Consider the following 24,355-nt stretch of genomic DNA (forward strand, 5'->3'; position numbering starts at 1 on the left):
GCCTGCGTTATGCTAACCTATGCTATTATCTGATAATAGACGAAGAGGCCTGTTGCTGGCTTTTCCCGGCCTCACTTAGGCTGGATGAGGTTAATGTGAGTTACCGGGTAGTCGCCAAATGGAGGGTAAACCCCCGTCACTAAACAGTTTAGCAGTTACCGATACTCTTGAAAAAAAAAGGGGGGATTTAGCTAGAAATCCTTTGAGATCTATGGCGTAGGTGTAATTAGGTAAGAGATTCGATTCTTCTTTTCCTATTTGACAGAGAAAAGGTTCCTCTAACTCTAACAGCTCTAACTCATCTGATGAGGGATACAGTAGATATACGGGATGGGATGAACACGCTACCACTAATGAACTAACGGGTGCTTGATTGCATCGAGGGTAAGTTCGAGTCCAGGTCAAGTCATTATATTTAGCACAGAGTACCAAGTGTAGGTACCTGTTAAACGAGCAACATTTAGAAGAAGCTTTCCATAGTACAGTAGAGTAATCTTCGTCTTCTTCTTAGCCTTTTCCCACTCAGGTGGGGTCGGCGTTTTTTGATAGCAGCTTCCAGCCCCACCTGTTCATACGAGAAAATAATCATGCTAAACACGCTTTTTTCACCATTTCTTCCATTCCCAATGTTTTACTTTTATTCCAAAGCACAAACTCAAAATAAAAGAAAATAAAAGGACGGAGAGAAACGACTTGGCCTGGCCAAGTCAATGCAAACGGGTTAACCTCGGTGCTAACGCAATGCGCTTCGTTTTTCCGAACGGTGCACGGCGCAGGTCCGGGGAAATTTCTCCTCCGCGAGGCATTCTAGGCAGATTTTGCCTGAGCTGTGCCATCTTCCCACTCTCCACACTTGGTACGAATGTACTAGACAGTTTCAGTACGTTTTCAGGAGGGTGTCAAGGGTGCGAGTTTTAGGAGGAAAAAACTAGGAAACTAGGTGTTGGAAGTGGGATGGTTTTTTGTAAGGAACGTTTTTTTGTGTATCCGTGCGTGAGACCATAACGTCTATACGTTATGGTGAAACACTGAGGCAGGCATCAGATAGGATACCCCATCTCAGTATTGGAAGGAATGGGGTTTGAATTTGAACCCCTTTGGACATCCCGAAGTAATATCTGGGATCTTTACATCATATCCAAAGTTATTTGCAGATAATTTTCAGCGAAAACGAGTCAAAAGGTATGACATATTACGATAGATAAATCTTTTTGGGAACAGCCAATTCCACCCCCCAAAAAAGTACAAAAGAAACTCCGTTTTCCATCATAGCACATTTAAAAAGGGGAGGTTACCAATTGAAGAATAGATAGGGAACTGATAAGTAATAACCTGACAACGCACTCTGGGATAATTTTTGTCATGCAGGAGGTGCTATGTTCGATATCTTGAGACTACAAAAAAAAATTGCATACACACGTTCCGGACATATTTCTAATTTCAGTGTTTCTGCTATGGAGTCGATCTCGAGATTTTTGAGCCTAACTGCTACCAATTGAAGGATAGAAGAATGGATAGGGAACTGATATTAAGTAATAACCTGATAACGCACTCTGGAATAATTTTTGTCATGCAGGAGGTGCTATGTTCGATATCTTGAGACTACAAAAAATTACATACACACGTTCCAGACATATTTCTAATTTCAGTGTTTCTGTTATGGAGTCGATCTCGAGATTTTTGAGCCTAACTGAGAAGTTTGAAGCCTTTATCGCAAATTTGAAGGGGACATACTCTTCTGGACAGACATGCTTATGAAGGAGGTCACAAACCTAACATGTAGCATCTGTTTCATTAATGAGAAAGTAAAGAAAATTAAATGGAGCCCCCTTCACAGTCACCAAAAACGAAACTCCTTCCCCATTTGAACTCACATTATTTTGGCACGAAAAATTGTGTATTTCAAAGATATGATCAGTCCCAGATTTAAGTACATTTTCCTCATTGATGCTATTTCATATATATCTCCGTTTGCCTAATGGTTTTATGGTTTATTGCAAAAAATTTGCGTTCCTAGTGGAGACGATTATCGCTCATCACTCTCATCAGAGACAAGGTCAGTAGGTACTATCTTTATGAATCTTCACGTCAGTAAAAAAGCATGAAAATTTGAAAATATTATACATAATAGAAAGTAAAAATCTTAGATTATCTAAGTACTAAGAGGGAAAGAATCTTTTATAACCCGTTAGCCTTTTGTGAAAAGTGTTCCAGTCTTAAAATACCCAAGTCCAAATTCGCTAATCGCACTACTGAGGTAAAAATCAAAGATGTAGGTAAGTAAGAAAATAACGCAAATCATTGTAAAAGTTACCAACCTGGTAGTAAAAAATTAATTACTAGATTTGACCCATATACAAACAAGCAGAAATGATAAGGCAAAATAATGTAAGTATGTACTAAAAGAAATCAATGCAAAGGTTACCTGGTAGGGGAGTAATAGGTCTCGACTATCCTCCAGTTCATACCCCGGGTTACTCTGCTGCTGTTGCTGGAATACATGCTGCTTCCCCGGGTAAGTAGTACTCCTGCGGAATTTAGGTGAGATCATTTGTTGTCCAGTCACTAGACTCTGTGTCGGTTTCCTATTAGCCTGGAGACTGGCCGGGATCGGGTTCGAACCCGGGACTGAGCGGCCTCGGCTCCAGGACCAGGCAGGATTCTGCTGGTGCTGGGACCAGGTGCTCGGGTAACTCTTGTTGGCCTGGACAAACATGTTGGGCCCGCCGCCACTCGACTGCCGATTGTTGGGAAAGTTGTGGGCCGCCGTGATGGCACGTCGCTGGAGACTGGTTGTGTTGCTACTCGGTGGGAACTGGCTATGTAACGTGGGCGGAAAGTTATAGTTGGTGTTGACACCGCCTCCGTTCTGCTGCGGAGGACAGGTCTGGAGGTTCTGAAGGTCCCCGTCCACACTGGACCACAGATTGGTAGCAGAGTCCTGGTAGCCACTAGATACTGGCAGGTCTTCGTCCAGAAGCTTGAGGTCTTCTTTGCTCGCGGTAGACACGTCGTAATAGGAATGCATGGACGGCATGCAAGAGAGCTTGTAGTCGCCCATCAGTCTCGTCCCGCACTCAACTTCACACTGAATGAGGAGCACATACTGTGCCCGAGCTCAGACGACTATGTACGAGATTTCCCGGCTGAATGTACGGAAATGTACTTGGGAGGTTGGGAGTCCCCAGTCCCCCTTAGCCTAGTGGCTTACTTGATTGTTCTCGACACCCGTGCGATGTACGAACACTTTGCATAATAATAAGATTTCTATAGTGCAGTTTACTGAATTAATGTAAATTTTTATTGAGATTACAATGGAATAACGGATTTATATTTTACTTATGTACCTGGAGCTAAAAAAAAGACTGCATAATTTTGGCACCATCGTAAGGATAGAAAAATGTAAATTTTTATTGAGATTATAATGGAATAACGGATTTATATTTTACTTATGTACCTGGAGCTAAAAAAAAGACTGCATAATTTTGGCACCATCGTAAGGATAGAAAAAAAAGGGACCAAAACGGATAAAAAAGAAAGGAAGTTGGTAGATTGGTACATATAACTAAGAAACTACTTATTTAGGTAAGTGGTGATATAGGTAAAACCTCGGGGAAAATGTTCTACTGTTGCTGATCACAAGTCCACAAAGAATCAAGAGTAAAATAATGAGGTAAGTAGTAGGTATGAAAAAAACTTGGGTTAAGTTGGCAAAACCCTTGGACTCGCTCAAGGCAAGTAAAATGGTAGCTCAAATCGTTATTAGCTACTAAATTTTCATGTTCTCGTAGGTAAATGTACCAATCTACCATAAATATATACAAACCTACATAATAACCTAACTTACGAGTAATACCTACCTAATACCTATTCTACGTACCTAAGTTAGATAGGTAGTTATGTAGGTCTCGTATACTCGTAGGTATTAAGTAGGTAACAAAAAGAAAATATAGATTTTCCCCAGAAACCCAAATCTCAAAAGAAACCCCCGTTCAGGAAAAAGCATCAGCACACGGATACACAAAAAAACGTTCCTTACAAAAAACCATCCCACTTCCAACACCTAGTTTCCTAGTTTTTTCCTCCTAAAACTCGCACCCTTGACACCCTCCTGAAAACGTACTGAAACTGTCTAGTACATTCGTACCAAGTGTGGAGAGTGGGAAGATGGCACAGCTCAGGCAAAATCTGCCTAGAATGCCTCGCGGAGGAGAAATTTCCCCGGACCTGCGCCGTGCACCGTTCGGAAAAACGAAGCGCATTGCGTTAGCACCGAGGTTAACCCGTTTGCATTGACTTGGCCAGGCCAAGTCGTTTCTCTCCGTCCTTTTATTTTCTTTTATTTTGAGTTTGTGCTTTGGAATAAAAGTAAAACATTGGGAATGGAAGAAATGGTGAAAAAAGCGTGTTTAGCATGATTATTTTCTCGTATGAACAGGTGGGGCTGGAAGCTGCTATCAAAAAACGCCGACCCCACCTGAGTGGGAAAAGGCTAAGAAGAAGACGAAGATTACTCTACTGTACTATGGAAAGCTTCTTCTAAATGTTGCTCGTTTAACAGGTACCTACACTTGGTACTCTGTGCTAAATATAATGACTTGACCTGGACTCGAACTTACCCTCGATGCAATCAAGCACCCGTTAGTTCATTAGTGGTAGCGTGTTCATCCCATCCCGTATATCTACTGTATCCCTCATCAGATGAGTTAGAGCTGTTAGAGTTAGAGGAACCTTTTCTCTGTCAAATAGGAAAAGAAGAATCGAATCTCTTACCTAATTACACCTACGCCATAGATCTCAAAGGATTTCTAGCTAAATCCCCCCTTTTTTTTTCAAGAGTATCGGTAACTGCTAAACTGTTTAGTGACGGGGGTTTACCCTCCATTTGGCGACTACCCGGTAACTCACATTAACCTCATCCAGCCTAAGTAAGGCCGGGAAAAGCCAGCAACAGGTGAATGCTCAGATGGTCACCCAACCACGCGTAACGTTACTCTACCATTGGGAATAAAATTGTGGTGTACTCAACGTTTATTGTCGTTGGGTGATCTCAGAGGGGGGAAAAAGTACCTATATTTAATTAAGTTCCGAAAATCGTGACAGAGGGTGTAGATTTAAAAGTTAAAAATTTCAGGCAGGATAAGAAGCAAGAGTATCGGTAACTGCTAAACTGTTTAGTGACGGGGGTTTACCCTCCATTTGGCGACTACCCGGTAACTCACATTAACCTCATCCAGCCTAAGTGAGGCCGGGAAAAGCCAGCAACAGGCGAATGCTCAGATGGTCACCCAACCACGCGTAACGTTACTCTACCATTGGGAATAAAATTGTGGTGTACTCAACGTTTATTGTCGTTGGCTGATCTCAGAGGGGGGAAAAAGTACCTATATTTAATTAAGTTCCGAAAATCGTGACAGAGGGTGTAGATTTAAAAGTTAAAAATTTCAGGCAGGATAAGAAGAGAATGATACAAGGATAGAAAATGGGAAAACGAGGCTGGAGTTTGAGATGGCTGGGGAAAGGGAAGTTGTGAACGCAGTGGTTTGTCTTTTTTTTTCCAAGGCTCGACTTGAAAATAAATTGCCTTTTCTGAGAAAGGTGAAGATGGATTTTTTTTTCTTTTTTTTTAATGTGAAAATGTCTATTTTACTGAAGCTATAAAAGGTTTCAGATGGCCGTGAAATTGGCTGAAATGCCATTAAAGGAATCTGTATGAGTAATATCAAATTACATATGTAGGTTCTACCTAAATATGAATACCTACCTTCAAGTTTCCACCAATCATTGTCACTTCACTCTTGGAAAGTACGCACTTTTCATTGAAAAATGGTGGATGTGCCACTTTCACCAAAACCAATTATACCTAATTAATCGAATTCTCTATCTCCCCTTCCTCGCGCAGAAAAAAATTCGTCAATTTTTGCAAGGTTTTTCGGCCCCTCAGCCAGTCTAGTTAGCTAGGAGGGTCGCGGGTTCGATTCCTGCCCGGTGATCGAGGCAGATTTTATGCTAAAGAGATAAGGTTCTTTCTCCTAAAATAATTATGTTCCTTCTCTCTTCGATTTCGGGACTATAAGACCTCAGCAGTTACAGTTCCCTCTATCAAACCTCTTGAAAAAAAGTTCCATTCCAATGATCCGTTGAACTTAAAGCACTCCCCTGTACTGTTACAGTTGAATTGATGGTGATCCCATGTCCTTAAGAGATAAAGACCACGCTCCGAGGAATGTATGCAAAATCCTTATTAATTTGTTGTAACATTAGCATCAACATAATATGCACCATGGCGTTTACCTAGTCATTTGTTAAATGCAAGAGCTAGTCTTTCCTAGGAATGGACTGTATCATTCGAACGTATTCGACCAACAGAGTGGAGTTATGTAAAATGATATCTGAGACACAAATCTGAAAAGGATGGTTATGTAGTTGGACGATTGCAGAAAAGTTCTATTACAAAAGTAACTTAATTTTTCCATACTACAGATGACACCAAGCTCAAGCAAAACAACCTGAGAAATACACTATCTTCTTTTTCCTCCTTTCGTTCTTTCTTTAAAAATCAGTAATCTATAAATACCTACATATTTTCTATTGAAGGCACTATTCCATGAGTAGAAAGAACACTAGTTGTCCCCATACCCTTACATGTTAGCTCAATAATGACAATTATGAAACTTTTCGCACAAGTAGACGTAGACCTGAGTACCAACTTGTGACAAGCGTAAAACCAGTTTGACATCAATACGTTCTCCCTATCAATATTATGGTCCGACCATGAAAACTTTGAAATATAAAAGCAATTTATCCCATGCAGAAATTATCAATACTGTCATAAAAGATAACAAAATCAAATGTCTAATAAGACTCAAGGCATGGGGTGATTTGAAGAGCCATAATATCAAGTAGGTACATTGCTATGATGTGTGATATTGACAATAAAGATATTACTGTAGTCAGTTGTCCCAGTGGTGTAGGTATACTAGTTAACATTTTCTAGGGAGGACAGTAAGTACATAATACTCGTATTTGTAAGAATGTAAGAAGATTTTGAGGATTTAACCAAATCAACTATCAGGTTCTACCTAAATATGAATACCTACATTCAAGTTTCCACCAATCGTCGTCACTTCACTCTTGGAAAGTACGCACTTTTCATTGAAAAATGGTGGATGTGCCACTTTCACCAAAACCAATTATACCTAATTAATCGAATTCTCTAATATCTCCCCTTCCTCGCGCAGAAAAAACTTCGTCAATTTTTGCAAGGTTTTTCGGTCCCTCAGCCAGTCTAGTTAGCTAGGAGGGTCGCGGGTTCGATTCCTGCCCGGTGATCGAGGCAGATTTTATGCTAAAGAGATAAGGTTCGTTCCTTACAAAAAACCATCCCACTTCCAACACCTAGTTTCCTAGTTTTTTCCTCCTAAAACTCGCACCCTTGACACCCTCATGGTCAAACTATAGAAACTAGGCCTTGTTGATGATCCAGAGCTTACCTCTATCAAAGAGGTTTCGGTTTACAGAGTAGGTCGTAGGTGCACTAGATCAAACTTAAATTTAACTTGATTCTTTTATTAGCAAAATTGTCTTTGAGCTCATCATGTAGATTAGGTATTCTACTGTCTAGAATTCTAGACTCCAGTTCTTGAGTGATAGCAAAGATTCTCGTTATAAATACATAGTTACACACGTACCTAGTTATGTAGGTACTGACAAAGCAACACTTTTAGAATCTGAATTTCACCCAGTATGCTGAACCAAGAGAAACGCTTGATTCTAATCAATGTTTTAGCTAGGCATCTGTAAACAACGTTACAACGGGAAAGTTCATTCGTTATAAATACATAGTTACACACGTACCTAGTTATGTATTAGGTACTGACAAAGCAACACTTTTAGAATCTGAATTTTACCCAGTATGCTGAACCAAGAGAAACGCTTGATTCTAATCAATGTTTTAGCTAGGCATCTGTAAACAACGTTACAACGGGAAAGTTCAACAAGCTTCTGTTTGGGAAACCTCACCTTTAACACTGGGTAAGATTTGAAACAATATTCTTCAATTTTCAACCACGAACTACAGATAAAAAAAACTAATAATTTTCACGACACGAGCGAATGCATAATTTACAATTTTATACACATTTATTTTTATATTTTTTTATTATGTTTCTTTTTTTAAAAAGAAATGTATAACCCTCGACATTGCAGACAACAACTGTAAATCATGGCAGGATCCAGCAGAACGAGAACTAGGCTATGGCTATATGCTACCAACTATTTGACTCGTCAGAAGCCACTGGCCCAGCATGGAACCTTCTTGAAATCCAATATGGAATATTGAAGCAATAATTATCTGACTAACGAGACCTGTTCATGACCCATGAAGAATATCATTTTTTTAGCTCACAAAATCGAGATGTTTTGTTGAAATTTATTGTTCTTGAAGCTCGTGAACCTTTCACAGCCCTGCACTCTGGGGCTCTCGACATTCACATTCCTTGTTCTTTGTTCAATACAAGTCGATACCAATTTGATGTCAGAACCAACGTACCAGCAAAAAACACACATTTCAAAGGTAGGTTCTAAATTCTAATATGATGCACGATTGCAGGCATTCAACAGTGTTAAAGGATTATTCAATGCTATCCTTTACAGTCGCATTTTACCTAGGAGGTTGTGGCATGGAGGCAAAAGTTGCTAAGAGCCCTACTTTGGCCCAATTTGGTACTCTCACCAGTCACTGGTAGGGCCATGGAAGCACCAGAAACAATCAACGTAACTGGATATCATCATTACGATTGTAATACCACTTCACACACGTTTTACAAATTTGTGTGCTGCACACTCAAATCAAAACACATATTTTCCATTTGACGTCATCGCTTCATGATACAAAAATTTCTAGCTCATCTTTTTAGATACAAATGTTAAAAATTAATATAAAATACACATGTATCTATACTCAGCTAATAACTCCATGTTTCTATATTTACTCATATGGTTATTCAACCTATATACGTCATAGCCTTATAGTAAATACAGAGTTTTTTGTGGTCTATTTTTAATTTCGATAATGTGTTTCGACAATTCCGTGGGATTTTATGTAAATAGCACAGCGAAAAAATTCTTGAAAATATGAAGTTCACGCTATTGACTGATGTTTTTTGCAGTGTTTGCAAAATGTACATGCAAATAGTTTCTCATTTCATCCAGATGAAAACATTGCTTCTGTTGCCCTCCAACACCTTTTAACTCCAAGACCATTGAGAGAATTTCAATTTTCATTTATTTTTAGACCTTTAACACGTACTATGAAGCTTTTATAGGTGAACAAAATCGGTCAATATGGGGAACTAAACTGTTGACCTGTGCACTGGAAGCCCCGTGTAGAGAAACCATTAAAGTCGGTAGTTACGCGAGGCACGCAAAGCAAGTTCTGTTTGACCTGCACAGGCTGCACACTAAAAACACTCGAGCTAAAGACAACAATAAGGCGTGTGATAGACTAGCAAGAAAACTTAAGTCTGTGGATTCTCCACAAAAAAATTCTGAAGGTGGAAAAGTTTCGTTTTTTTTTTTTTTTTTTTTTTTTTTCTTTTACCAGGGTAGGTCTCGTATACTCGTAGGTATTAAGTAGGTAACAAAAAGAAAATATAGATTTTCCCCAGAAACCCAAATCTCAAAAGAAACCCCCGTTCAGGAAAAAGCATCAGCACACGGATACACAAAAAAACGTTCCTTACAAAAAACCATCCCACTTCCAACACCTAGTTTCCTAGTTTTTTCCTCCTAAAACTCGCACCCTTGACACCCTCCTGAAAACGTACTGAAACTGTCTAGTACATTCGTACCAAGTGTGGAGAGTGGGAAGATGGCACAGCTCAGGCAAAATCTGCCTAGAATGCCTCGCGGAGGAGAAATTTCCCCGGACCTGCGCCGTGCACCGTTCGGAAAAACGAAGCGCATTGCGTTAGCACCGAGGTTAACCCGTTTGCATTGACTTGGCCAGGCCAAGTCGTTTCTCTCCGAGGAATTTGAACTGTGTTGAGGACCAATGCTTGCTACAAATGCCGTCCCCCGATTGGTAGGTACTCATCACTAAATTTTATTCCTTGACTTGGAACTTAAAATCGTACCACCAACCAGATCCGAAGTCCACCACTCTAACCACTAGACTACCGAGAAAAATATACGTCAAGACAAGATATGATTAGTATCCAAGACCTTCTTATTCTTTCTTGAGTTAAGATCCTGATTGGTATACAGTTAGGTACCTACTTTCCCATTAACTCCATACAGGAGTACACAAAAAGCCCACTCTGAGTCTTAGGCCCCAAAAGATGGGTTAAGGTTATACGAATCTACGTCCCCAAGTGACACTGTCCTGACGCCACTGCCTGCGTTATGCTAACCTATGCTATTATCTGATAATAGACGAAGAGTACCCACTTATATGGTAGACATATTTACATATGTTACAAGCACGCCGCGGTATATTATGCACACGAGCGATGCAAACTAGGACGAAGAGTACCCACTTATATGGTAGACATATTTACATATGTTACAAGCACGCCGCGGTATATTATGCACACGAGCGATGCAAACTAATTATGACGATGAAAACTCATCTTTCTTGTGAGAATACATCGATGTTCATTATATTCTCGGTGAAGACACTGTGGCACAAGAGACACGGTAGCTGTAGCTGGTAAACGTTCCTTGAGAAAACTTCACACTTTTGAGAAAACTGCACAATGGAAAAGTATACCTACTTTCTTTCGGTTTTCGCGTGAGACCATAAGGTCTATACGTTATGGTGGAACACTGAGGCAGGCATCAGATAGGATACCCCATCTCAGTATTGGAAGGAATGGGGTTTGAATTTGAACCCCTTTGGACATCCCGAAGTAATATCTGGGATCTTTACATATCCAAAGTTATTTGCAGATAATTTTCAGCGAAAACGAGTCAAAAGGTGTGACATATTACAATAGATAAATCTTTTTGGGAACAGCCAATTCCACCCCCCCAAAAAAGTACAAAAGAAACTCGGTTTTCCATCATAGCACGTCATTTCAAAAGGGGAGGCTACCAATTGAAGAATAGATAGGGAACTGATAAGTAATAACCTGATAACGCACTCTGGGATAATTTTTGTCATGCAGGAGGTGCTATGTTCGATATCTTGAGACTACAAAAAAATTGCATACACACGTTCCGGACATATTTCTAATTTCAGTGTTTCTGCTATGGAGTCGATCTCGAGATTTTTGAGCCTAACTGTAATGTGAAAAGTTAATCAAATTGTTAATCTCTAACTTGAATCTCGAGGAAAATATTATGCCTATTTTTAAATATCATCTAAGTAAGTTTAATTTAATTTTCCTGGAATCTGGAATGAGGAAAATCTTGTGTAGCAAAAGGACTTGTAAATGCAAACTTTCTACCTAACTCGTAACTACAAACTGAATTTTCTCATCATAAATGATAAAATGAAATAATAAGGTGAAGGTGGAAGGATTATGAAATTTATTATGTTAGGTTCCTACCTACTTTACAAATATCTACTTAAGTACCTACATGGGCCAGCCATTCACTATCAGGTAGACCTGACAGGTTTCTTGAGAGACTTGTTATTTCTGCCATACACTGTCAGGGAGCCTTACAGGTGCATCTGTGTCAGGTCTACCTGACAGTTTATGGCCGGCCTTAGTTGCTATCTCGTTTTTTAGCTGAACCAGCTGCAGGTATATTGCCCCACAAGACTGAATGTACTGAACTTTCCAGTATCATTTTGTGTGTTGACCTGTTGACTGTCACCCACCCACATACCAACCACACACGACATTACTTCACAACTGGAATTTTGAATATTTGTGAAGAAATAGGGGTCGAATAGATTTTTAGGACCTTGTGGATGGGAGTCATTTTTACTTTTTCTGAGTTCTACAGCAGGCTCCAAAAATGTAAATAAGGCCCCTGTTCTTCAGTTCTTTGAAACATACTTACCGCTAGATTCAGGAATCTGAGAGTCTGATAGGACTAAAATCTGTCCCAATTGAGGAAAAAAAAAACATCCACTATCACAGAAATCACTTCAAAATTTCAAATTTAAAAATTTGAATTTGAAATTTGATAATGAAAATTGAAAAAGCAAAATCGGTTTGTTTAGTTTAAAAATCATCCGCTAGGAGTAAGTTTAGCACTTGTGTTCAACTTCTCCCAGTGGGAAAAAGCAAAAAGGGAAAAAAATCAGATGATAAAATTTCCCTTTCGCTCTAGAGCGAAAAGGCAACACTGGAATCAGCTGCTTTGTCTTGTTTTTATTTTTGACATATTTTTAAAATGGCCGACATTTGTAGTTCTTGCTGTTCTTCTGCTAGGCAAGGGTGCTAGAGTGGTACCCATTCATTCACTTGGACACTCGTTCACCATTGTTGCCACATTGGATTTTTTCGGAAACAAACAGTTCCCAAAATGTCTTTGTCTTGTTTTTATTTTTGACATATTTTTAAAATGGCCGACATTTGTAGTTCTTGCTGTTCTTCTGCTAGGCAAGGGTGCTAGTTCTCGGTTCTTTGTTTTGTAGTCTTTTTTGTTGAAAAAGGTTTTCCGATTAAAATCAAACGAAGTGAATGAATTTTTTGTAATTTAAACCATCCAGTGAAGATGCCTAGCGCATCGTTTTCCTCTTCTCGTTCTTATCCCCGAAGATCTCGGCGGAAAGGTGCTAATGCAGCCAACAATTTTTTGTTGAAAAAGGTTTTCCGATTAAAATCAAACGAAGTGAATGAATTTTTTGTAATTTAAATCATCCAGTGAAGATGCCTAGCGCATCGTTTTCCTCTTCTCGTTCTTATCCCCGAAGATCTCGGCGGAAAGGTGCTAATGCAGCCAACAGAATACCTCTTCCATCTAGAACTAGCCCAGGTACGTCTTCTAAGCTCCTAGACCTAATTAAAATAATTCATCCTCTCTCCCACAGCTTCACACCCTTTTTAAAACTAATTTCATCCCAAGCCTCGCATTCTCTCCCCTCTATAAATGCCCACTATCTAGTACTATTTCTGTATTTCCAAGAAAAATTGAGACACTGTTTCTTGGCAACTGATAAGGTGTTGTCTCTAGTCTAGACAGATGGCATTCGATAATTATGTATGTTCTTCATGTTGAGAAATTATGAGTTACAATAGTCTGTGGAAGTATAAAATTCTGGATTGAAATACTGACTGTTTTCATTAATTTTTATCCAGAAAAGCAATGAAATGGACAGGAAGGAAACTTCCTAAAAAGATTATTATGCTGTCAAAGTCACTATGTCAATTACTTCTCAACATTCTTGACTGTTAAAAATAATAATAAATCAGAACAAATTTCTAGCCTTGGTTTAACATATTTTGATTTATCTTACATAGGAACAATAATTCTTGGGAACAAAAACCAAGCCGTTTTCATTTCTGTTGAAGCCTTCTATTTGAATTCCTATAATCTACATATTATTAGACTAAGCACTATATTTCTTAAACTTCTTTGTACATAAAATAATTGAATTTTTTTTCCCCTTCATTATTTCAGCCGAGCCATGTGAACCCCAGCCTGCTCCAAGTTCAAGCCCCAATACATGCACTGCATCTGCCCCTCATCATCCTCCATATGACCTACGTAGAAAGTCCCCGCCTCATGCTTCCACCTCAGACAGTCTTCTAACACCAAACTCTCCTCATGCCTCCCCATCGTACTCAGCATCTATGTTACCTGCAAGGAAACGGCCACGACGTACTTGTTCCACATCAGCAGAAACCTTTGCCTCAACACCAACTGCAGCTCACTATCTTCAGTATGAACTTCCCGATGAAGTCTTACTCACGATATTCAGCTACTTGTATGAACTTGACTTGTGCCGCATCAGTCAAGTGTGTAAACGTTTTCAAATCATTGCAAATGATAATGAACTATGGTAAGAATAATGTTTTGATTTCACTAGATGAGGAGTTTATTGTACTTGTTGGTGGGATACAAGGACTATAATCATGTTCATTTACTTATCCAAAACTTGAACAGAAATAATTTTTGGCCATGCCTCAGTATGAACTAGCGGGATTCTGGAGCGAAGTGACAATTCAGCTAGTAATTTGATAAAAACACAAGCTTGTAGAATTTTTCTATTGTGCCTGCTATGAATAAAAGTAAAAATGGAATTGTGTTACATAAAGTTACAATTTGGTAATTTACAATATTATTTTGCTACAGTACTTCAAAGAGTGAATGTGAAATATTATTTATACTCATTGCTGGTGAATTGAGTTCACATGTTAATAATGTCATGTCTTGTTTTCACTTTTCAGGAAATACTTGTACAGCCGAGTGTTCGAGTATGACATGCCATTATACAATCCTGGTGGCTCACTATGTTTTGAATTTGTTCCTCCCGAGGACAGTGACCATGCCAATCCATGGAAAGAAAGTTTCCGTCAGTTGTACCGAGGCATTCATGTGCGTCCTGGGTATAAAGCGGTGACAAGTGACCCCGGCCGGAAGTTGGCTCACTTTGACACAATACAGGCAGCACTAGACCATGGGGATGAGCTGGGTCAGAGTGCTCCTCTTGTGTTTGTACATAGTGGTGTGTACAGGTAAGTGATTTTTTTTTCTTTTCTTTTCAATCTCAAGTAGGTACCTAGTTATTATTAGCTACTTCTAATTTTTTAATCCAGTAAATTGTAAAATTGTTTTGGGGGGTGCTTCTTGTCTTATATTGACAGTGATGGGCAGAGGGGAGTCTGCCCACCATAAAGAAGAAAAAATTAAAACATTGCACATTTCAAAAGTTATAATGTAATGCAACAGAAGAAACCCACTTTAAAAAATTTGTATGCCCAAGAGTTTGCTGTGCTTTCATATCTTGATTACTTCCTGTTTGCTTTCAGAGGAGAATTCCTGGTGCTTGACTCAGATGTGATAATCATTGGAGCTGCACCTGGCAATGTGGCAGAAAGTGTAATCCTGGAAAGAGACACAGAATCTACTGTCATGTTTGTTGAAGGTAAATTTACTTTGTTTCTAAAAGAAGAAATGAAGAAGAAAGAATGGTTAAGAACAGTAACCCTGTTCAGGCCTAAAGAAACTTCACTGGAAATGTAAAACATGAAATTCACACATTTGTAATGGTGATTTGACAACACAGGAAGTCACAATATCATGGTAATTCTGAAATTTGGTTGATGAGAAGATAAAAATGAATGGCCCAGAGTTAAAGTGCATTTTTAAGGAAATGTTTACTGACTTAACTTTTAACTCAATTTCTCACTTTCCAACTCCACAGGTGCCAAGAACGCCTACCTGGGGCATGTCACCCTCAAGTTTTCACCTGAAGCCCCGTCCACAGTGCAACATCACAAGCACTACTGTCTGGAAGTGGGCGAACACGCCACACCCACCATTGATCACTGCATCATCCGTAGCACCTCGGTAGTGGGGGCTGCTGTGTGTGTTAGTGGGGTGTGTGCATCACCCACCCTACGCCACTGTGATATCAGTGACTGTGAGAATGTGGGCTTGTATGTGACAGACTATGCACAGGTAAGCAATGTAATTTCTCAGAACGGCTGGCTCTCATCTGTCTTCCTTCTCTCTTCGATTTCGGGATGATAAGATCCTAGCAGTCCTCTATCAAACCTCTTAATAAATAAAGAGAATGTACCTACTTGAATAACATTGCACTTTCGTCTGTGGAAGAAAATGGCAATGAAAATGTGTTAATTTTCTTTATATCAAGGTTTTTTCCCCCCTTAAAGATACAGTGCTAAATGTATTTTGGATAACTTGCTGTTGAATAATAAATTTGAGGAGTTTTATTATTGTACAAGTCCGCTGTTTTACCTCAAAGCTCTGGGGTTGGCTGAGAGCTTCGTGGAGAGAAGTTTAGAGTGAGCACCAAAGTACTGGAGAAAAGAAGGGCCCTCTCGTGAAAGAAGTTCTTGCTACGAACAGCGCAATTCTCACTCCTCAAACTGCAAAAAATTATAACAAAGCTTTTTTTCTGAGCAAGAAGTGAGAAATACTCTTTCAAGAATTGGCCCTTGCAATATCTTCTCGTTTTCTCTCTTTTTCTTTCGATCCCATAAAATAGGTAACACTGGTTTTATTAAGAAATCTTTTCTTTTATGTATTGGCACAATGTTCTGCACTTAATGGGTTATGAATGTTTAACAAAAAGCTAAGTAGATACTAGTTTTTCTCATACAGCCAATAATTAATATTAGTTGCTCAATAAAGTACTGTAACCATTCCTTTGTTCTGTTCTGCAGGGTCTATACGAGGACAACGAGATCTCACGTAATGCTCTGGCTGGGATCTGGGTGAAGAACTATGCCAACCCCATCATGCGACGAAATCATATCCATCATGGTCGTGATGTGGGAATTTTCACTTTTGACAATGGACACGTGAGTATTTTGCCCCTCCTTTCTGTTGTAGTTTCCTTCAGTGTGCCAGTGTGGGTGGCGAAGGCAGTGGGTTATTGGGAGATGGACTGCGGTTCGAATCCCAGTAGTAACATTAAAAAAAAAAAGATTTGTTACATGTCTTGAGAACATCTTCAGCATAATATATAAACATTATAAACGATGATTGATTAGTTTATCGGCTCCCCATTTGCTACAGTACTCTTATACAACACAAATGGATCTATTCTGAAGAGGGCGGAGAGCTTCGTGGAGAGAAGTTTAGAGTGAGCACCAAAATACTGGAGAAAAGGAGGGCCCTTTCGTGAAAGAAGTTCTTGCTACGAACAGCGCAATTCTCACTCCTCAAACTGCAAAAAATTACAACAAAGCTTTTTTTTCTGAGCAAGAAGTGAGAAATACTCTTTCAAGAATTGGCTCTTGCAATATCTTCTCGTTTTCTCTCTTTTTCTTTCGATCCCTTGAAGACTTTTTCATCTTCTATTCTTCTAACTGATTTTTGTAAACTTTTCAAGGTGGAAAGTTTCTCGATCAAATAATTTATTTATTATAGATATTTCCTATATCGAATAGTAATCCGACGATCAGACGGAATGAGATTTACAATGGGCACCAGGGCGGAGTGTATATATTCGGCGAAGGACGAGGCCTGATTGAGCATAACAATATTTACGGTGAGTCAACTTCTTCAGAAGATCTCCCATAAATCCTCCAGGATTCCTGTAAATAGGGATCAGAGCAGCCAAACCCTAACCAGCCTGGCTAGCTGGAGAACACAAAGGGTTTATCATGCTTCAAAGGAAAAGCACAGGTCCTCATGATGGTTCATTGCGGTTTGGGACGGACCAAGTAATTTTGGCTAGAGATCATCAACTCCCCTTGGTGCAGCTCAGGTCAGGTGTTGTCTAGATATTTTTCTAATCTTTTGAATCGTTCTATTCTCATTGCACCACAGGTAATGCTCTAGCTGGAATTCAGATTCGAACCTCGTCAGACCCGATAGTTCGCCATAATAAAATCCATCATGGACAACATGGTGGTGTGTATGTGCATGAGAAAGGTGTGGGACTCATTGAAGAAAACGAGGTAAGCAGCGTGCATAATTACTGATTTTCATCCGGTTTCTTCAAATTAAATTGATCCCAAGGGCAAGGAAAACCTAGACCCTTGACAAATGGAGTGTGTCTGGAGGCATGTGATGTGTTCCAATCCACTCCAAAAAAAAAAAACAGTGATAATAATTAAAAACACTCTACCCTCTTTTAGTATAGGTATCTCATCTTGTTCATTTTCTGTTCAGGTATACGCCAATACTCTAGCGGGGGTTTGGATCACCACAGGATCCGCCCCGGTACTCAGGAGGAATAGGATACATTCGGGTAAACAGGTGGGCGTCTACTTCTACGACAATGGACACGGGAAACTCGAGGACAACGATATATTCAACCATCTGTATTCTGGAGTGCAAATCAGGTGAGTGATGAACAGAGAGCGGATTATATGCAAGAAAAAAATGGCCCAAATATGCAGGTAAATATTGGGAAGCCAGAGGTAAAATGACCTAGTAGTCAAATAACCCGACATTTGCAAACAACAACATATGCACCAAAAAATTGCTCAAATAAGCACGAAATCACGAATATGTTGTCTGAGAAGTATGTTGTTTCGTATTGGCAACCCAAACTTTGGGCAGTCTATCAATAAATTCTATTGATTGTTTCTCTCTCATATCACCTGCTTGGTGGTGTAGTGGTCAATACACTTGTCTTTTAATCAGGAGGGTGTGGGTTCAATCTCACCTGAGGTGTGGAACTTGGTCCTTAGCATTTTTTGAGAATTTGGCCATAATAATAGTACATCGTACCCTACTGGTAAAGGGACTCTTTAGTTTTATCCGATCAGCACAAGTAATTATTATTATTATAGTGGGACTCGGTCTTTACTTACAGATTTTTTTCGTCAAACTAAACTTCTCTTTTTCCTCCCTCAGGACGGGCAGCAACCCCATCATCCGCGGCAATAAGATCTGGGGCGGCCAGAATGGCGGTGTACTCGTGTATAACGGCGGCCTAGGTCTACTCGAACAGAACGAGATATTCGATAACGCCATGGCGGGGGTGTGGATTAAAACCGAATCCAATCCGACGCTGAAACGAAACAAAATATTCGACGGCCGAGATGGAGGGATTTGCATCTTCAATGGCGGTAAAGGTGAGTTGTGTTGATGTTTCCCCCAGGATAGTCGGAGATAAGCCGTATTTCATCATTCCTCTTTGTGGCACATTCGCCAAGGAGATATGGTAAACCTACCTACCTACCTACCTACTTACTGGTTGTAGCAGGCCACAGGTTCCCAAAACCTTTCACGACCATTCTTCATCAACTTTGTCTGTCTTGGGCTGTTTCTTCCCACTATTCCTTGCATTGTGACTGACTTGTTTCCTCTGTACCATATATTGACATTTGTCACAAAAGATCTAACCAGGTCGCAGTGACCAAGGGCGTTTAAAGCCGGTGGCCCTACCTTTACCAATACCAAATATGTATATTGACATTGTCCTTCCATCTCTTTCTTGGCCTTCCTCTATTTCTTCCCTCTTCGTAGTCCAGGTTCAGTGCTTTTTGTGCCATTGTGTCCTGCCTTCCTACTTATTCATAATAATATTGGTCTTCAAATTCCCAGGTGTACTTGAAGAGAACGACATATTCCGTAACGCTCAGGCTGGTGTACTCATATCTACTCAATCTCACCCGATGCTGCGAAGGAATCGGATATTCGACGGATTTGCAGCCGGAGTGGAGATCACCAACACTCCTCTATCAAACCTCTTAATAAATAAAGAGAATGTACCTACTTGAATAACATTGCACTTTCGTCTGTGGAATAAAATAGCAATGAAAAAGTGTTAATTTTCTTCATATCAAGGTTTTTTTCCCCTTAAAGATACAGTGCTAAATGTATTTTGGACAACTTGCTGTTGAATAATAAATTTGAGGAGTTTTATTATTGTACAAGTCCGCCGTTTTACCTCAAAGCTCTGGGGTTGGTGATGAATAAAATAGGTAACACTGGTTTTATGAAAAATCTTGTATGTATTGGCACAATGTTCTGCACTTAATGGGTTATGAATGTTTAACAAAAAGCTAAGCAGTAGATACTAGTTTTTCATACAGCCAATAATTAATATTAGTTGCTCAATAAAGTACTGTAACCATTCCTTTGTTCTGTTCTGCAGGGTCTATACGAGGACAACAAGCAGAGAGAACAATTTCAAACTATCAGCTAGCTAGGCTGGTTAGGGTTAGCTATTCTTATCCCTGTTTCCCCTCCTTTCTGTTGTAGTTTCCTTCAGTGTGCCAGTGTGGGTGGCGAAGGCAGTGGGTTAGTGTGAGATGGACTGCGGTTCGAATCCCAGTAGTAACATTAAAAAAAAAAAAGATTTGTTACATGTCTTGAGAACATCTTCAGGATAATATTATATAAACATTATAAACAATGATTGATTAGTTTATGGGCTCCCAATTTGCTACAGTACTCTTATACAACACAAATGGATCAAATAGTCTTGAGTTCCTTTCCAGTCTCCAGTTTCAGTCCAGTACGGAAAGTAAGACTATTCCAAATAGTCTTAAGGACTATTTACACCAAATCAGATACCGACATCAGATGTCAGTATCCTATCCCTCAGTACACAAGGTATATTTCATTCTACGACCATTTGTCTCTTCTCCCACAGGGTTTCTTCGAAGCGAACGACATTCACAATAACCGCATCGCGGGTTTCGAGGTGAAAGCCGGAGCGAACCCGACGGTCGTACACTGCGAGATCCACCACGGGCAAACGGGCGGTATTTACGTGCACGAAAACGGACTCGGCCAATTCATAGACAATCGCATACACTCGAACAACTTTGCCGGAGTGTGGATCACATCGAATAGTAATCCGACGATCAGACGGAATGAGATTTACAATGGGCACCAGGGCGGAGTGTATATATTCGGCGAAGGACGAGGCCTGATTGAGCACAACAATATTTACGGTGAGTCAACTTCCTCAGAAGATCTCCGATAAATCCTCCAGGATTCCTGTAAATAGGGATCAGAGCAGCCAAACCCTAACCAGCCTGGCTAGCTGGAGAACACAAAGGGTTTATCATGCTTCAAAGGAAAAGCACAGGTCCTCATGATGGCTCACTGCGGTTTGGGACGGACCGAGTAATTTGGCTAGAGATCATCAACTCCCCTTGGTACAGCTCAGGTCAGGTGTTGTCTAGATATTTTTCTAATCTTTTGAATCTTTCTATTCTCATTGCACAGGTAATGCTCTAGCTGGAATTCAGATTCGAACCTCGTCAGACCCGATAGTTCGCCATAATAAAATCCATCATGGACAACATGGTGGCGTGTATGTGCATGAGAAAGGTGTGGGACTCATTGAAGAAAACGAGGTAAGCAGCGTGCATAATTACTGATTTTCATCCGGTTTCTTCAAATTAAATTGATCCCAAGGGCAAGGAAAACCAATTACTGATTTTCATCCGGTTTCTTCAAATTAAATTGATCCCAAGGGCAAGGAAAACCAATTACTGATTTTCATCCGGTTTCTTCAAATTAAATTGATCCCAAGGGCAAGGAAAACCAATTACTGATTTTCATCCGGTTTCTTCAAATTAAATTGATCCCAAGGGCAAGGAAAACCAATTACTGATTTTCATCCGGTTTCTTCAAATTAAATTGATCCCAAGGGCAAGGAAAACCTATTCTGGAGTGCAAATCAGGTGAGTGATGAACAGAGAGCGGATTATATGCAAGAAAAAAAAATGGCCCAAATATGCATGCAATATGCACCAAAAAATTGCTCAAATAAGCACGAACTCACGAATATGTTGTCTGAGAAGTATGCTGTTTCGTATTGGCAACCCAAACTTTGGGCAGTCTGTCAATAAATTCTATTGATTGTTTCTCTCTCTCTCATATCACCTGCTTCATGGTGTAGTGGTCAATACACTTGTCTTTTAATCAGGAGGGTGTGGGATCAATCTCACCTGAGGTGTGGAACTTTGTCCTCAGCATTTTTTGAGAATTTGGCCATAATAATAGTACATCGTACCCTACTGGTAAAGGGAATCTTTAGTTTTATCCGATCAGCACAAGTAATTATTATTATTATTATAGGTCTTTACTTTACTTACAGATTTTTTTCGTCAAACTAAACTTCTCTTTTTCTTCCCCCAGGACGGGCAGCAACCCCATCATCCGCGGTAATAAGATCTGGGGCGGCCAGAATGGCGGTGTACTCGTGTATAACGGCGGCCTAGGTCTACTCGAACAGAACGAGATATTCGATAACGCCATGGCGGGGGTGTGGATTAAAACCGAATCCAATCCGACGCTGAAACGAAACAAAATATTCGACGGCCGAGATGGAGGGATTTGCATCTTCAATGGCGGTAAAGGTAAGTTGTCTTGATATTTCCCCCAGGATAGTCGGAGATAAGCCGTATTTTATTATTCCTCTTTGTGGCACATTCGCCCAGGAGATATGTTAAACCTACCTACTTACTGGTTGTAGCAGGCCACAGGTTCCCAAAATCTTTCACGACTATTCTTCATCAACTTTGTCTGTCTTGGGCTGTTTCTTCCCACTCTTCCTTGCATTGTGACTGACTTGTTTCCTCTGTACCATATGTATATTGACATTGTCCTTCCATCTCTTTCTTGGCCTTTCTCTATTTCTTCTCTCTTCGTAGTCCAGATTCAGTGCTTTTTGTGCCATTGTGTCTTGCCTTCCTACCTATTCATAATAATATTGGTCTTCAAATTCCCAGGTGTACTTGAAGAGAACGACATATTTCGCAACGCTCAGGCCGGTGTACTCATATCTACTCAATCTCACCCGATGCTGCGAAGGAATCGGATATTCGACGGATTTGCAGCCGGAGTGGAGATTACTGGTTGTAGCAGGCCACAGGTTCCCAAAATCTTTCACGACTATTCTTCTTCAACTTTGTCTGTCTTGGGCTGTTTCTTCCCACTCTTCCTTGCATTGTGACTGACTTGTTTCCTCTGTACCATATATTGACATTGTCCTTCCATCTTTTTCTTGGCCTTTCTCGATTTCTTCCCTCTTCGTAGTCCATCCAGGTTCAGTGCTTTTTGTACCATTGTGTCTTGCCTTCCTACTTATCCATAATATAATAATGTTGTTCTTCAAATTCCCAGGTGTACTTGAAGAGAACGACATATTTCGCAATGCTCAGGCCGGTGTACTCATATCTACTCAATCTCACCCGATGCTGCGAAGGAATCGGATATTCGACGGATTTGCAGCCGGAGTGGAGATCACCAACAACGCCACGGCAACGCTGGAGGACAATCAAATCTTCAACAATCGGTTCGGCGGTCTGTGCTTGGCGTCCGGTGTGCAACCTATCGCCAGATGTAAGTATTCACACTGACGAATAAAGTATTCCCGTGGTATGTTCCTGATGAGGGACATACTACGGGATGGGCATGCTACGACGCAGACCACATGCGTCTAATGTAGCAGTTGTTTCATTGCTACGAAATAAAAACGGCGGTGGAACACTCATCTTTTTTTTTATATATATATTTCGTGCTTATTTGAGCAATTTTTTGGTGCATATTGCATGCATATTTGGGCCATTTTTTTTCTTGCATATAATCCGCTCTCTGTTCATCACTCACCTGATTTGCACTCCAGAATACAGATGGTTGAATATATCGTTGTCCTCGAGTTTCCCGTGTCCATTGTCGTAGAAGTAGACGCCCACCTGTTTACCCGAATGTATCCTATTCCTCCTGAGTACCGGGGCGGATCCTGTGGTGATCCAAACCCCCGCTAGAGTATTGGCGTATACCTGAACAGAAAATGAACAAGATGAGATATACCAAAAGAGGGTAGAGTGTTTTTTATTATTATCAGTTTTTTTTTTGAGTGGATTGGAACACATCACATGCCTCCAGACACACTCCATTTGTCAAGGGTCTAGGTTTTCCTTGCTCTTGGGATCTATTTAATTTGAAGAAACCGGATGAAAATCAGTAAATATGCACGCTGCTTACCTCGTTTTCTTCAATGAGTCCCACACCTTTCTCATGCACATACACGCCACCATGTTGTCCATGATGGATTTTATTATGGCGAACTATCGGGTCTGACGAGGTTCGAATCTGAATTCCAGCTAGAGCATTACCTGTGGTGCAATAAGAATAGAAAGATTCAAAAGATAAGAAAAATATCTAGACAACACCTGACCTGAGCTGTACCAAGGGGAGTTGATGATCTCTAGCCAAAATTACATGGTCCGTCCCAAACCGCAGTGAACCATCATGAGGACCTGTGCTTTTCCTTTCTGGCGCGCCATCTTGGATTTCCTATGTTTTTGTACAGGCGCCATTTTGTTTTCCAATAGGGAACTAGTTCCGTTTCCGATAGTTTCCGAAAGGAAAATTAACTAATGGGAGAACTGGATCCAGAACGAAATTTAGTAGATAAATTCCGAGTTGAACTTCAGAACAATCACCTTTAATTTGGCTCTCGATAAGAGTTCAATCAAATAGAAAAAATAAGACGTGAAGTTTAGTAATAAAACAAGAAGAAAAAGAAAATGGAAAAATCTCAGAATCATTATCAAAGAAAGAAATAAATGATATAATTTACATTCGAATGAAATGTATTTTTGAACAATTGAGGGAGGAGAAAAATAGACTATGTACAATGTAATGGTGATTTGACAACACAGGAAGTCACAATATCATGGTAATTCTGAAATTTGGTGTGGAAGAAGAAAAAAAAATCAGTTACTCTTTAATAATTTAGTCTGAAAAGATAAAAATGAATGGCCCTGAGTTAAAGTACATTTTT

At 40.0% G+C, this 24,355-nt stretch overlaps 4 protein-coding genes across 6 annotated transcripts; 3 read left to right on the forward strand and 1 right to left on the reverse strand.

Moving 5' to 3' along the window:
- Positions 1-8,107: 8,107 nt before the first annotated feature.
- Positions 8,108-10,702, forward strand: LOC113466756. Its single transcript, XM_026822422.1, has 3 exons — positions 8,108-8,575; positions 9,327-9,554; positions 10,644-10,702. The coding sequence occupies exons 1-3, from the start codon at positions 8,374-8,376 to the stop codon at positions 10,700-10,702; spliced, it is 489 nt and encodes a 162-aa protein (XP_026678223.1). The 5' UTR covers positions 8,108-8,373.
- Positions 10,703-12,369: 1,667 nt separating this feature from the next.
- On the forward strand, positions 12,370-20,971 carry LOC103507595 (F-box only protein 11-like). Of its 3 annotated transcripts, XM_026822429.1 has the most exons (10): positions 12,370-12,392; positions 12,564-12,610; positions 12,766-12,933; positions 13,579-13,960; positions 14,349-14,636; positions 14,931-15,046; positions 15,326-15,582; positions 16,311-16,448; positions 20,204-20,507; positions 20,785-20,971. In XM_026822429.1, the coding sequence occupies exons 3-10, from the start codon at positions 12,828-12,830 to the stop codon at positions 20,937-20,939; spliced, it is 1,746 nt and encodes a 581-aa protein (XP_026678230.1). In that variant the 5' UTR covers positions 12,370-12,392; positions 12,564-12,610; positions 12,766-12,827; the 3' UTR covers positions 20,940-20,971. The 3 variants fall into 3 exon arrangements, with proteins under 3 accessions (XP_026678230.1, XP_026678231.1, XP_026678229.1); XM_026822430.1 differs by lacking the exon at positions 12,370-12,392 and having other exon boundaries at positions 12,521-12,730; positions 12,886-12,933; XM_026822428.1 differs by lacking the exon at positions 12,370-12,392 and having other exon boundaries at positions 12,541-12,610.
- A 260-nt stretch (positions 20,972-21,231) lies between these two features.
- Positions 21,232-22,925, forward strand: LOC113466757 (F-box only protein 11-like). The gene is made up of 4 exons (XM_026822423.1): positions 21,232-21,245; positions 21,703-21,923; positions 22,296-22,358; positions 22,753-22,925. The coding sequence occupies exons 2-4, from the start codon at positions 21,821-21,823 to the stop codon at positions 22,923-22,925; spliced, it is 339 nt and encodes a 112-aa protein (XP_026678224.1). The 5' UTR covers positions 21,232-21,245; positions 21,703-21,820.
- Positions 22,926-23,137: 212 nt separating this feature from the next.
- Positions 23,138-23,819, reverse strand: LOC108252187 (F-box only protein 11-like). Its single transcript, XM_017443390.2, has 3 exons — positions 23,807-23,819; positions 23,554-23,684; positions 23,138-23,348 (listed from the first exon to the last, which is right to left on the reverse strand). The coding sequence occupies exons 1-3, from the start codon at positions 23,817-23,819 to the stop codon at positions 23,172-23,174; spliced, it is 321 nt and encodes a 106-aa protein (XP_017298879.1). The 3' UTR covers positions 23,138-23,171.
- Between the last annotated feature and the right edge of the window lie 536 nt (positions 23,820-24,355).

The sequence above is a fragment of the Diaphorina citri genome, unplaced genomic scaffold (assembly GCF_000475195.1).
Source record: "Diaphorina citri unplaced genomic scaffold, Diaci psyllid genome assembly version 1.1 scaffold328, whole genome shotgun sequence".
Taxonomy (NCBI): Eukaryota; Metazoa; Arthropoda; class Insecta; order Hemiptera; family Psyllidae; genus Diaphorina; species Diaphorina citri.

Coding starts and splice junctions, on each gene's coding strand:
- LOC113466756 (XM_026822422.1), top strand. CDS start 8,374: ATGACCCATGAAGAATATCATTTTTTTAGCTCACAAAATCGAGATGTT. Junction 8,576..9,326: donor AAAAAACACACATTTCAAAG/GTAGGTTCTAAA, acceptor AAGCTTTTATAG/GTGAACAAAATCGGTCAATA. Junction 9,555..10,643: donor TCCACAAAAAAATTCTGAAG/GTGGAAAAGTTT, acceptor CTTTCTTGTGAG/AATACATCGATGTTCATTAT.
- LOC113466757 (XM_026822423.1), top strand. CDS start 21,821: ATGGCGGGGGTGTGGATTAAAACCGAATCCAATCCGACGCTGAAACGA. Junction 21,924..22,295: donor CATCTTCAATGGCGGTAAAG/GTAAGTTGTCTT, acceptor TCAAATTCCCAG/GTGTACTTGAAGAGAACGAC. Junction 22,359..22,752: donor TGTACTCATATCTACTCAAT/CTCACCCGATGC, acceptor TATCTACTCAAT/CTCACCCGATGCTGCGAAGG.
- LOC103507595 (XM_026822429.1), top strand. CDS start 12,828: ATGCCTAGCGCATCGTTTTCCTCTTCTCGTTCTTATCCCCGAAGATCT. Junction 12,934..13,578: donor TCCATCTAGAACTAGCCCAG/GTACGTCTTCTA, acceptor TCATTATTTCAG/CCGAGCCATGTGAACCCCAG. Junction 13,961..14,348: donor GCAAATGATAATGAACTATG/GTAAGAATAATG, acceptor TTCACTTTTCAG/GAAATACTTGTACAGCCGAG.
- LOC108252187 (XM_017443390.2), bottom strand. Junction 23,349..23,553: donor GACTCATTGAAGAAAACGAG/GTAAGCAGCGTG, acceptor TTTTCTGTTCAG/GTATACGCCAATACTCTAGC.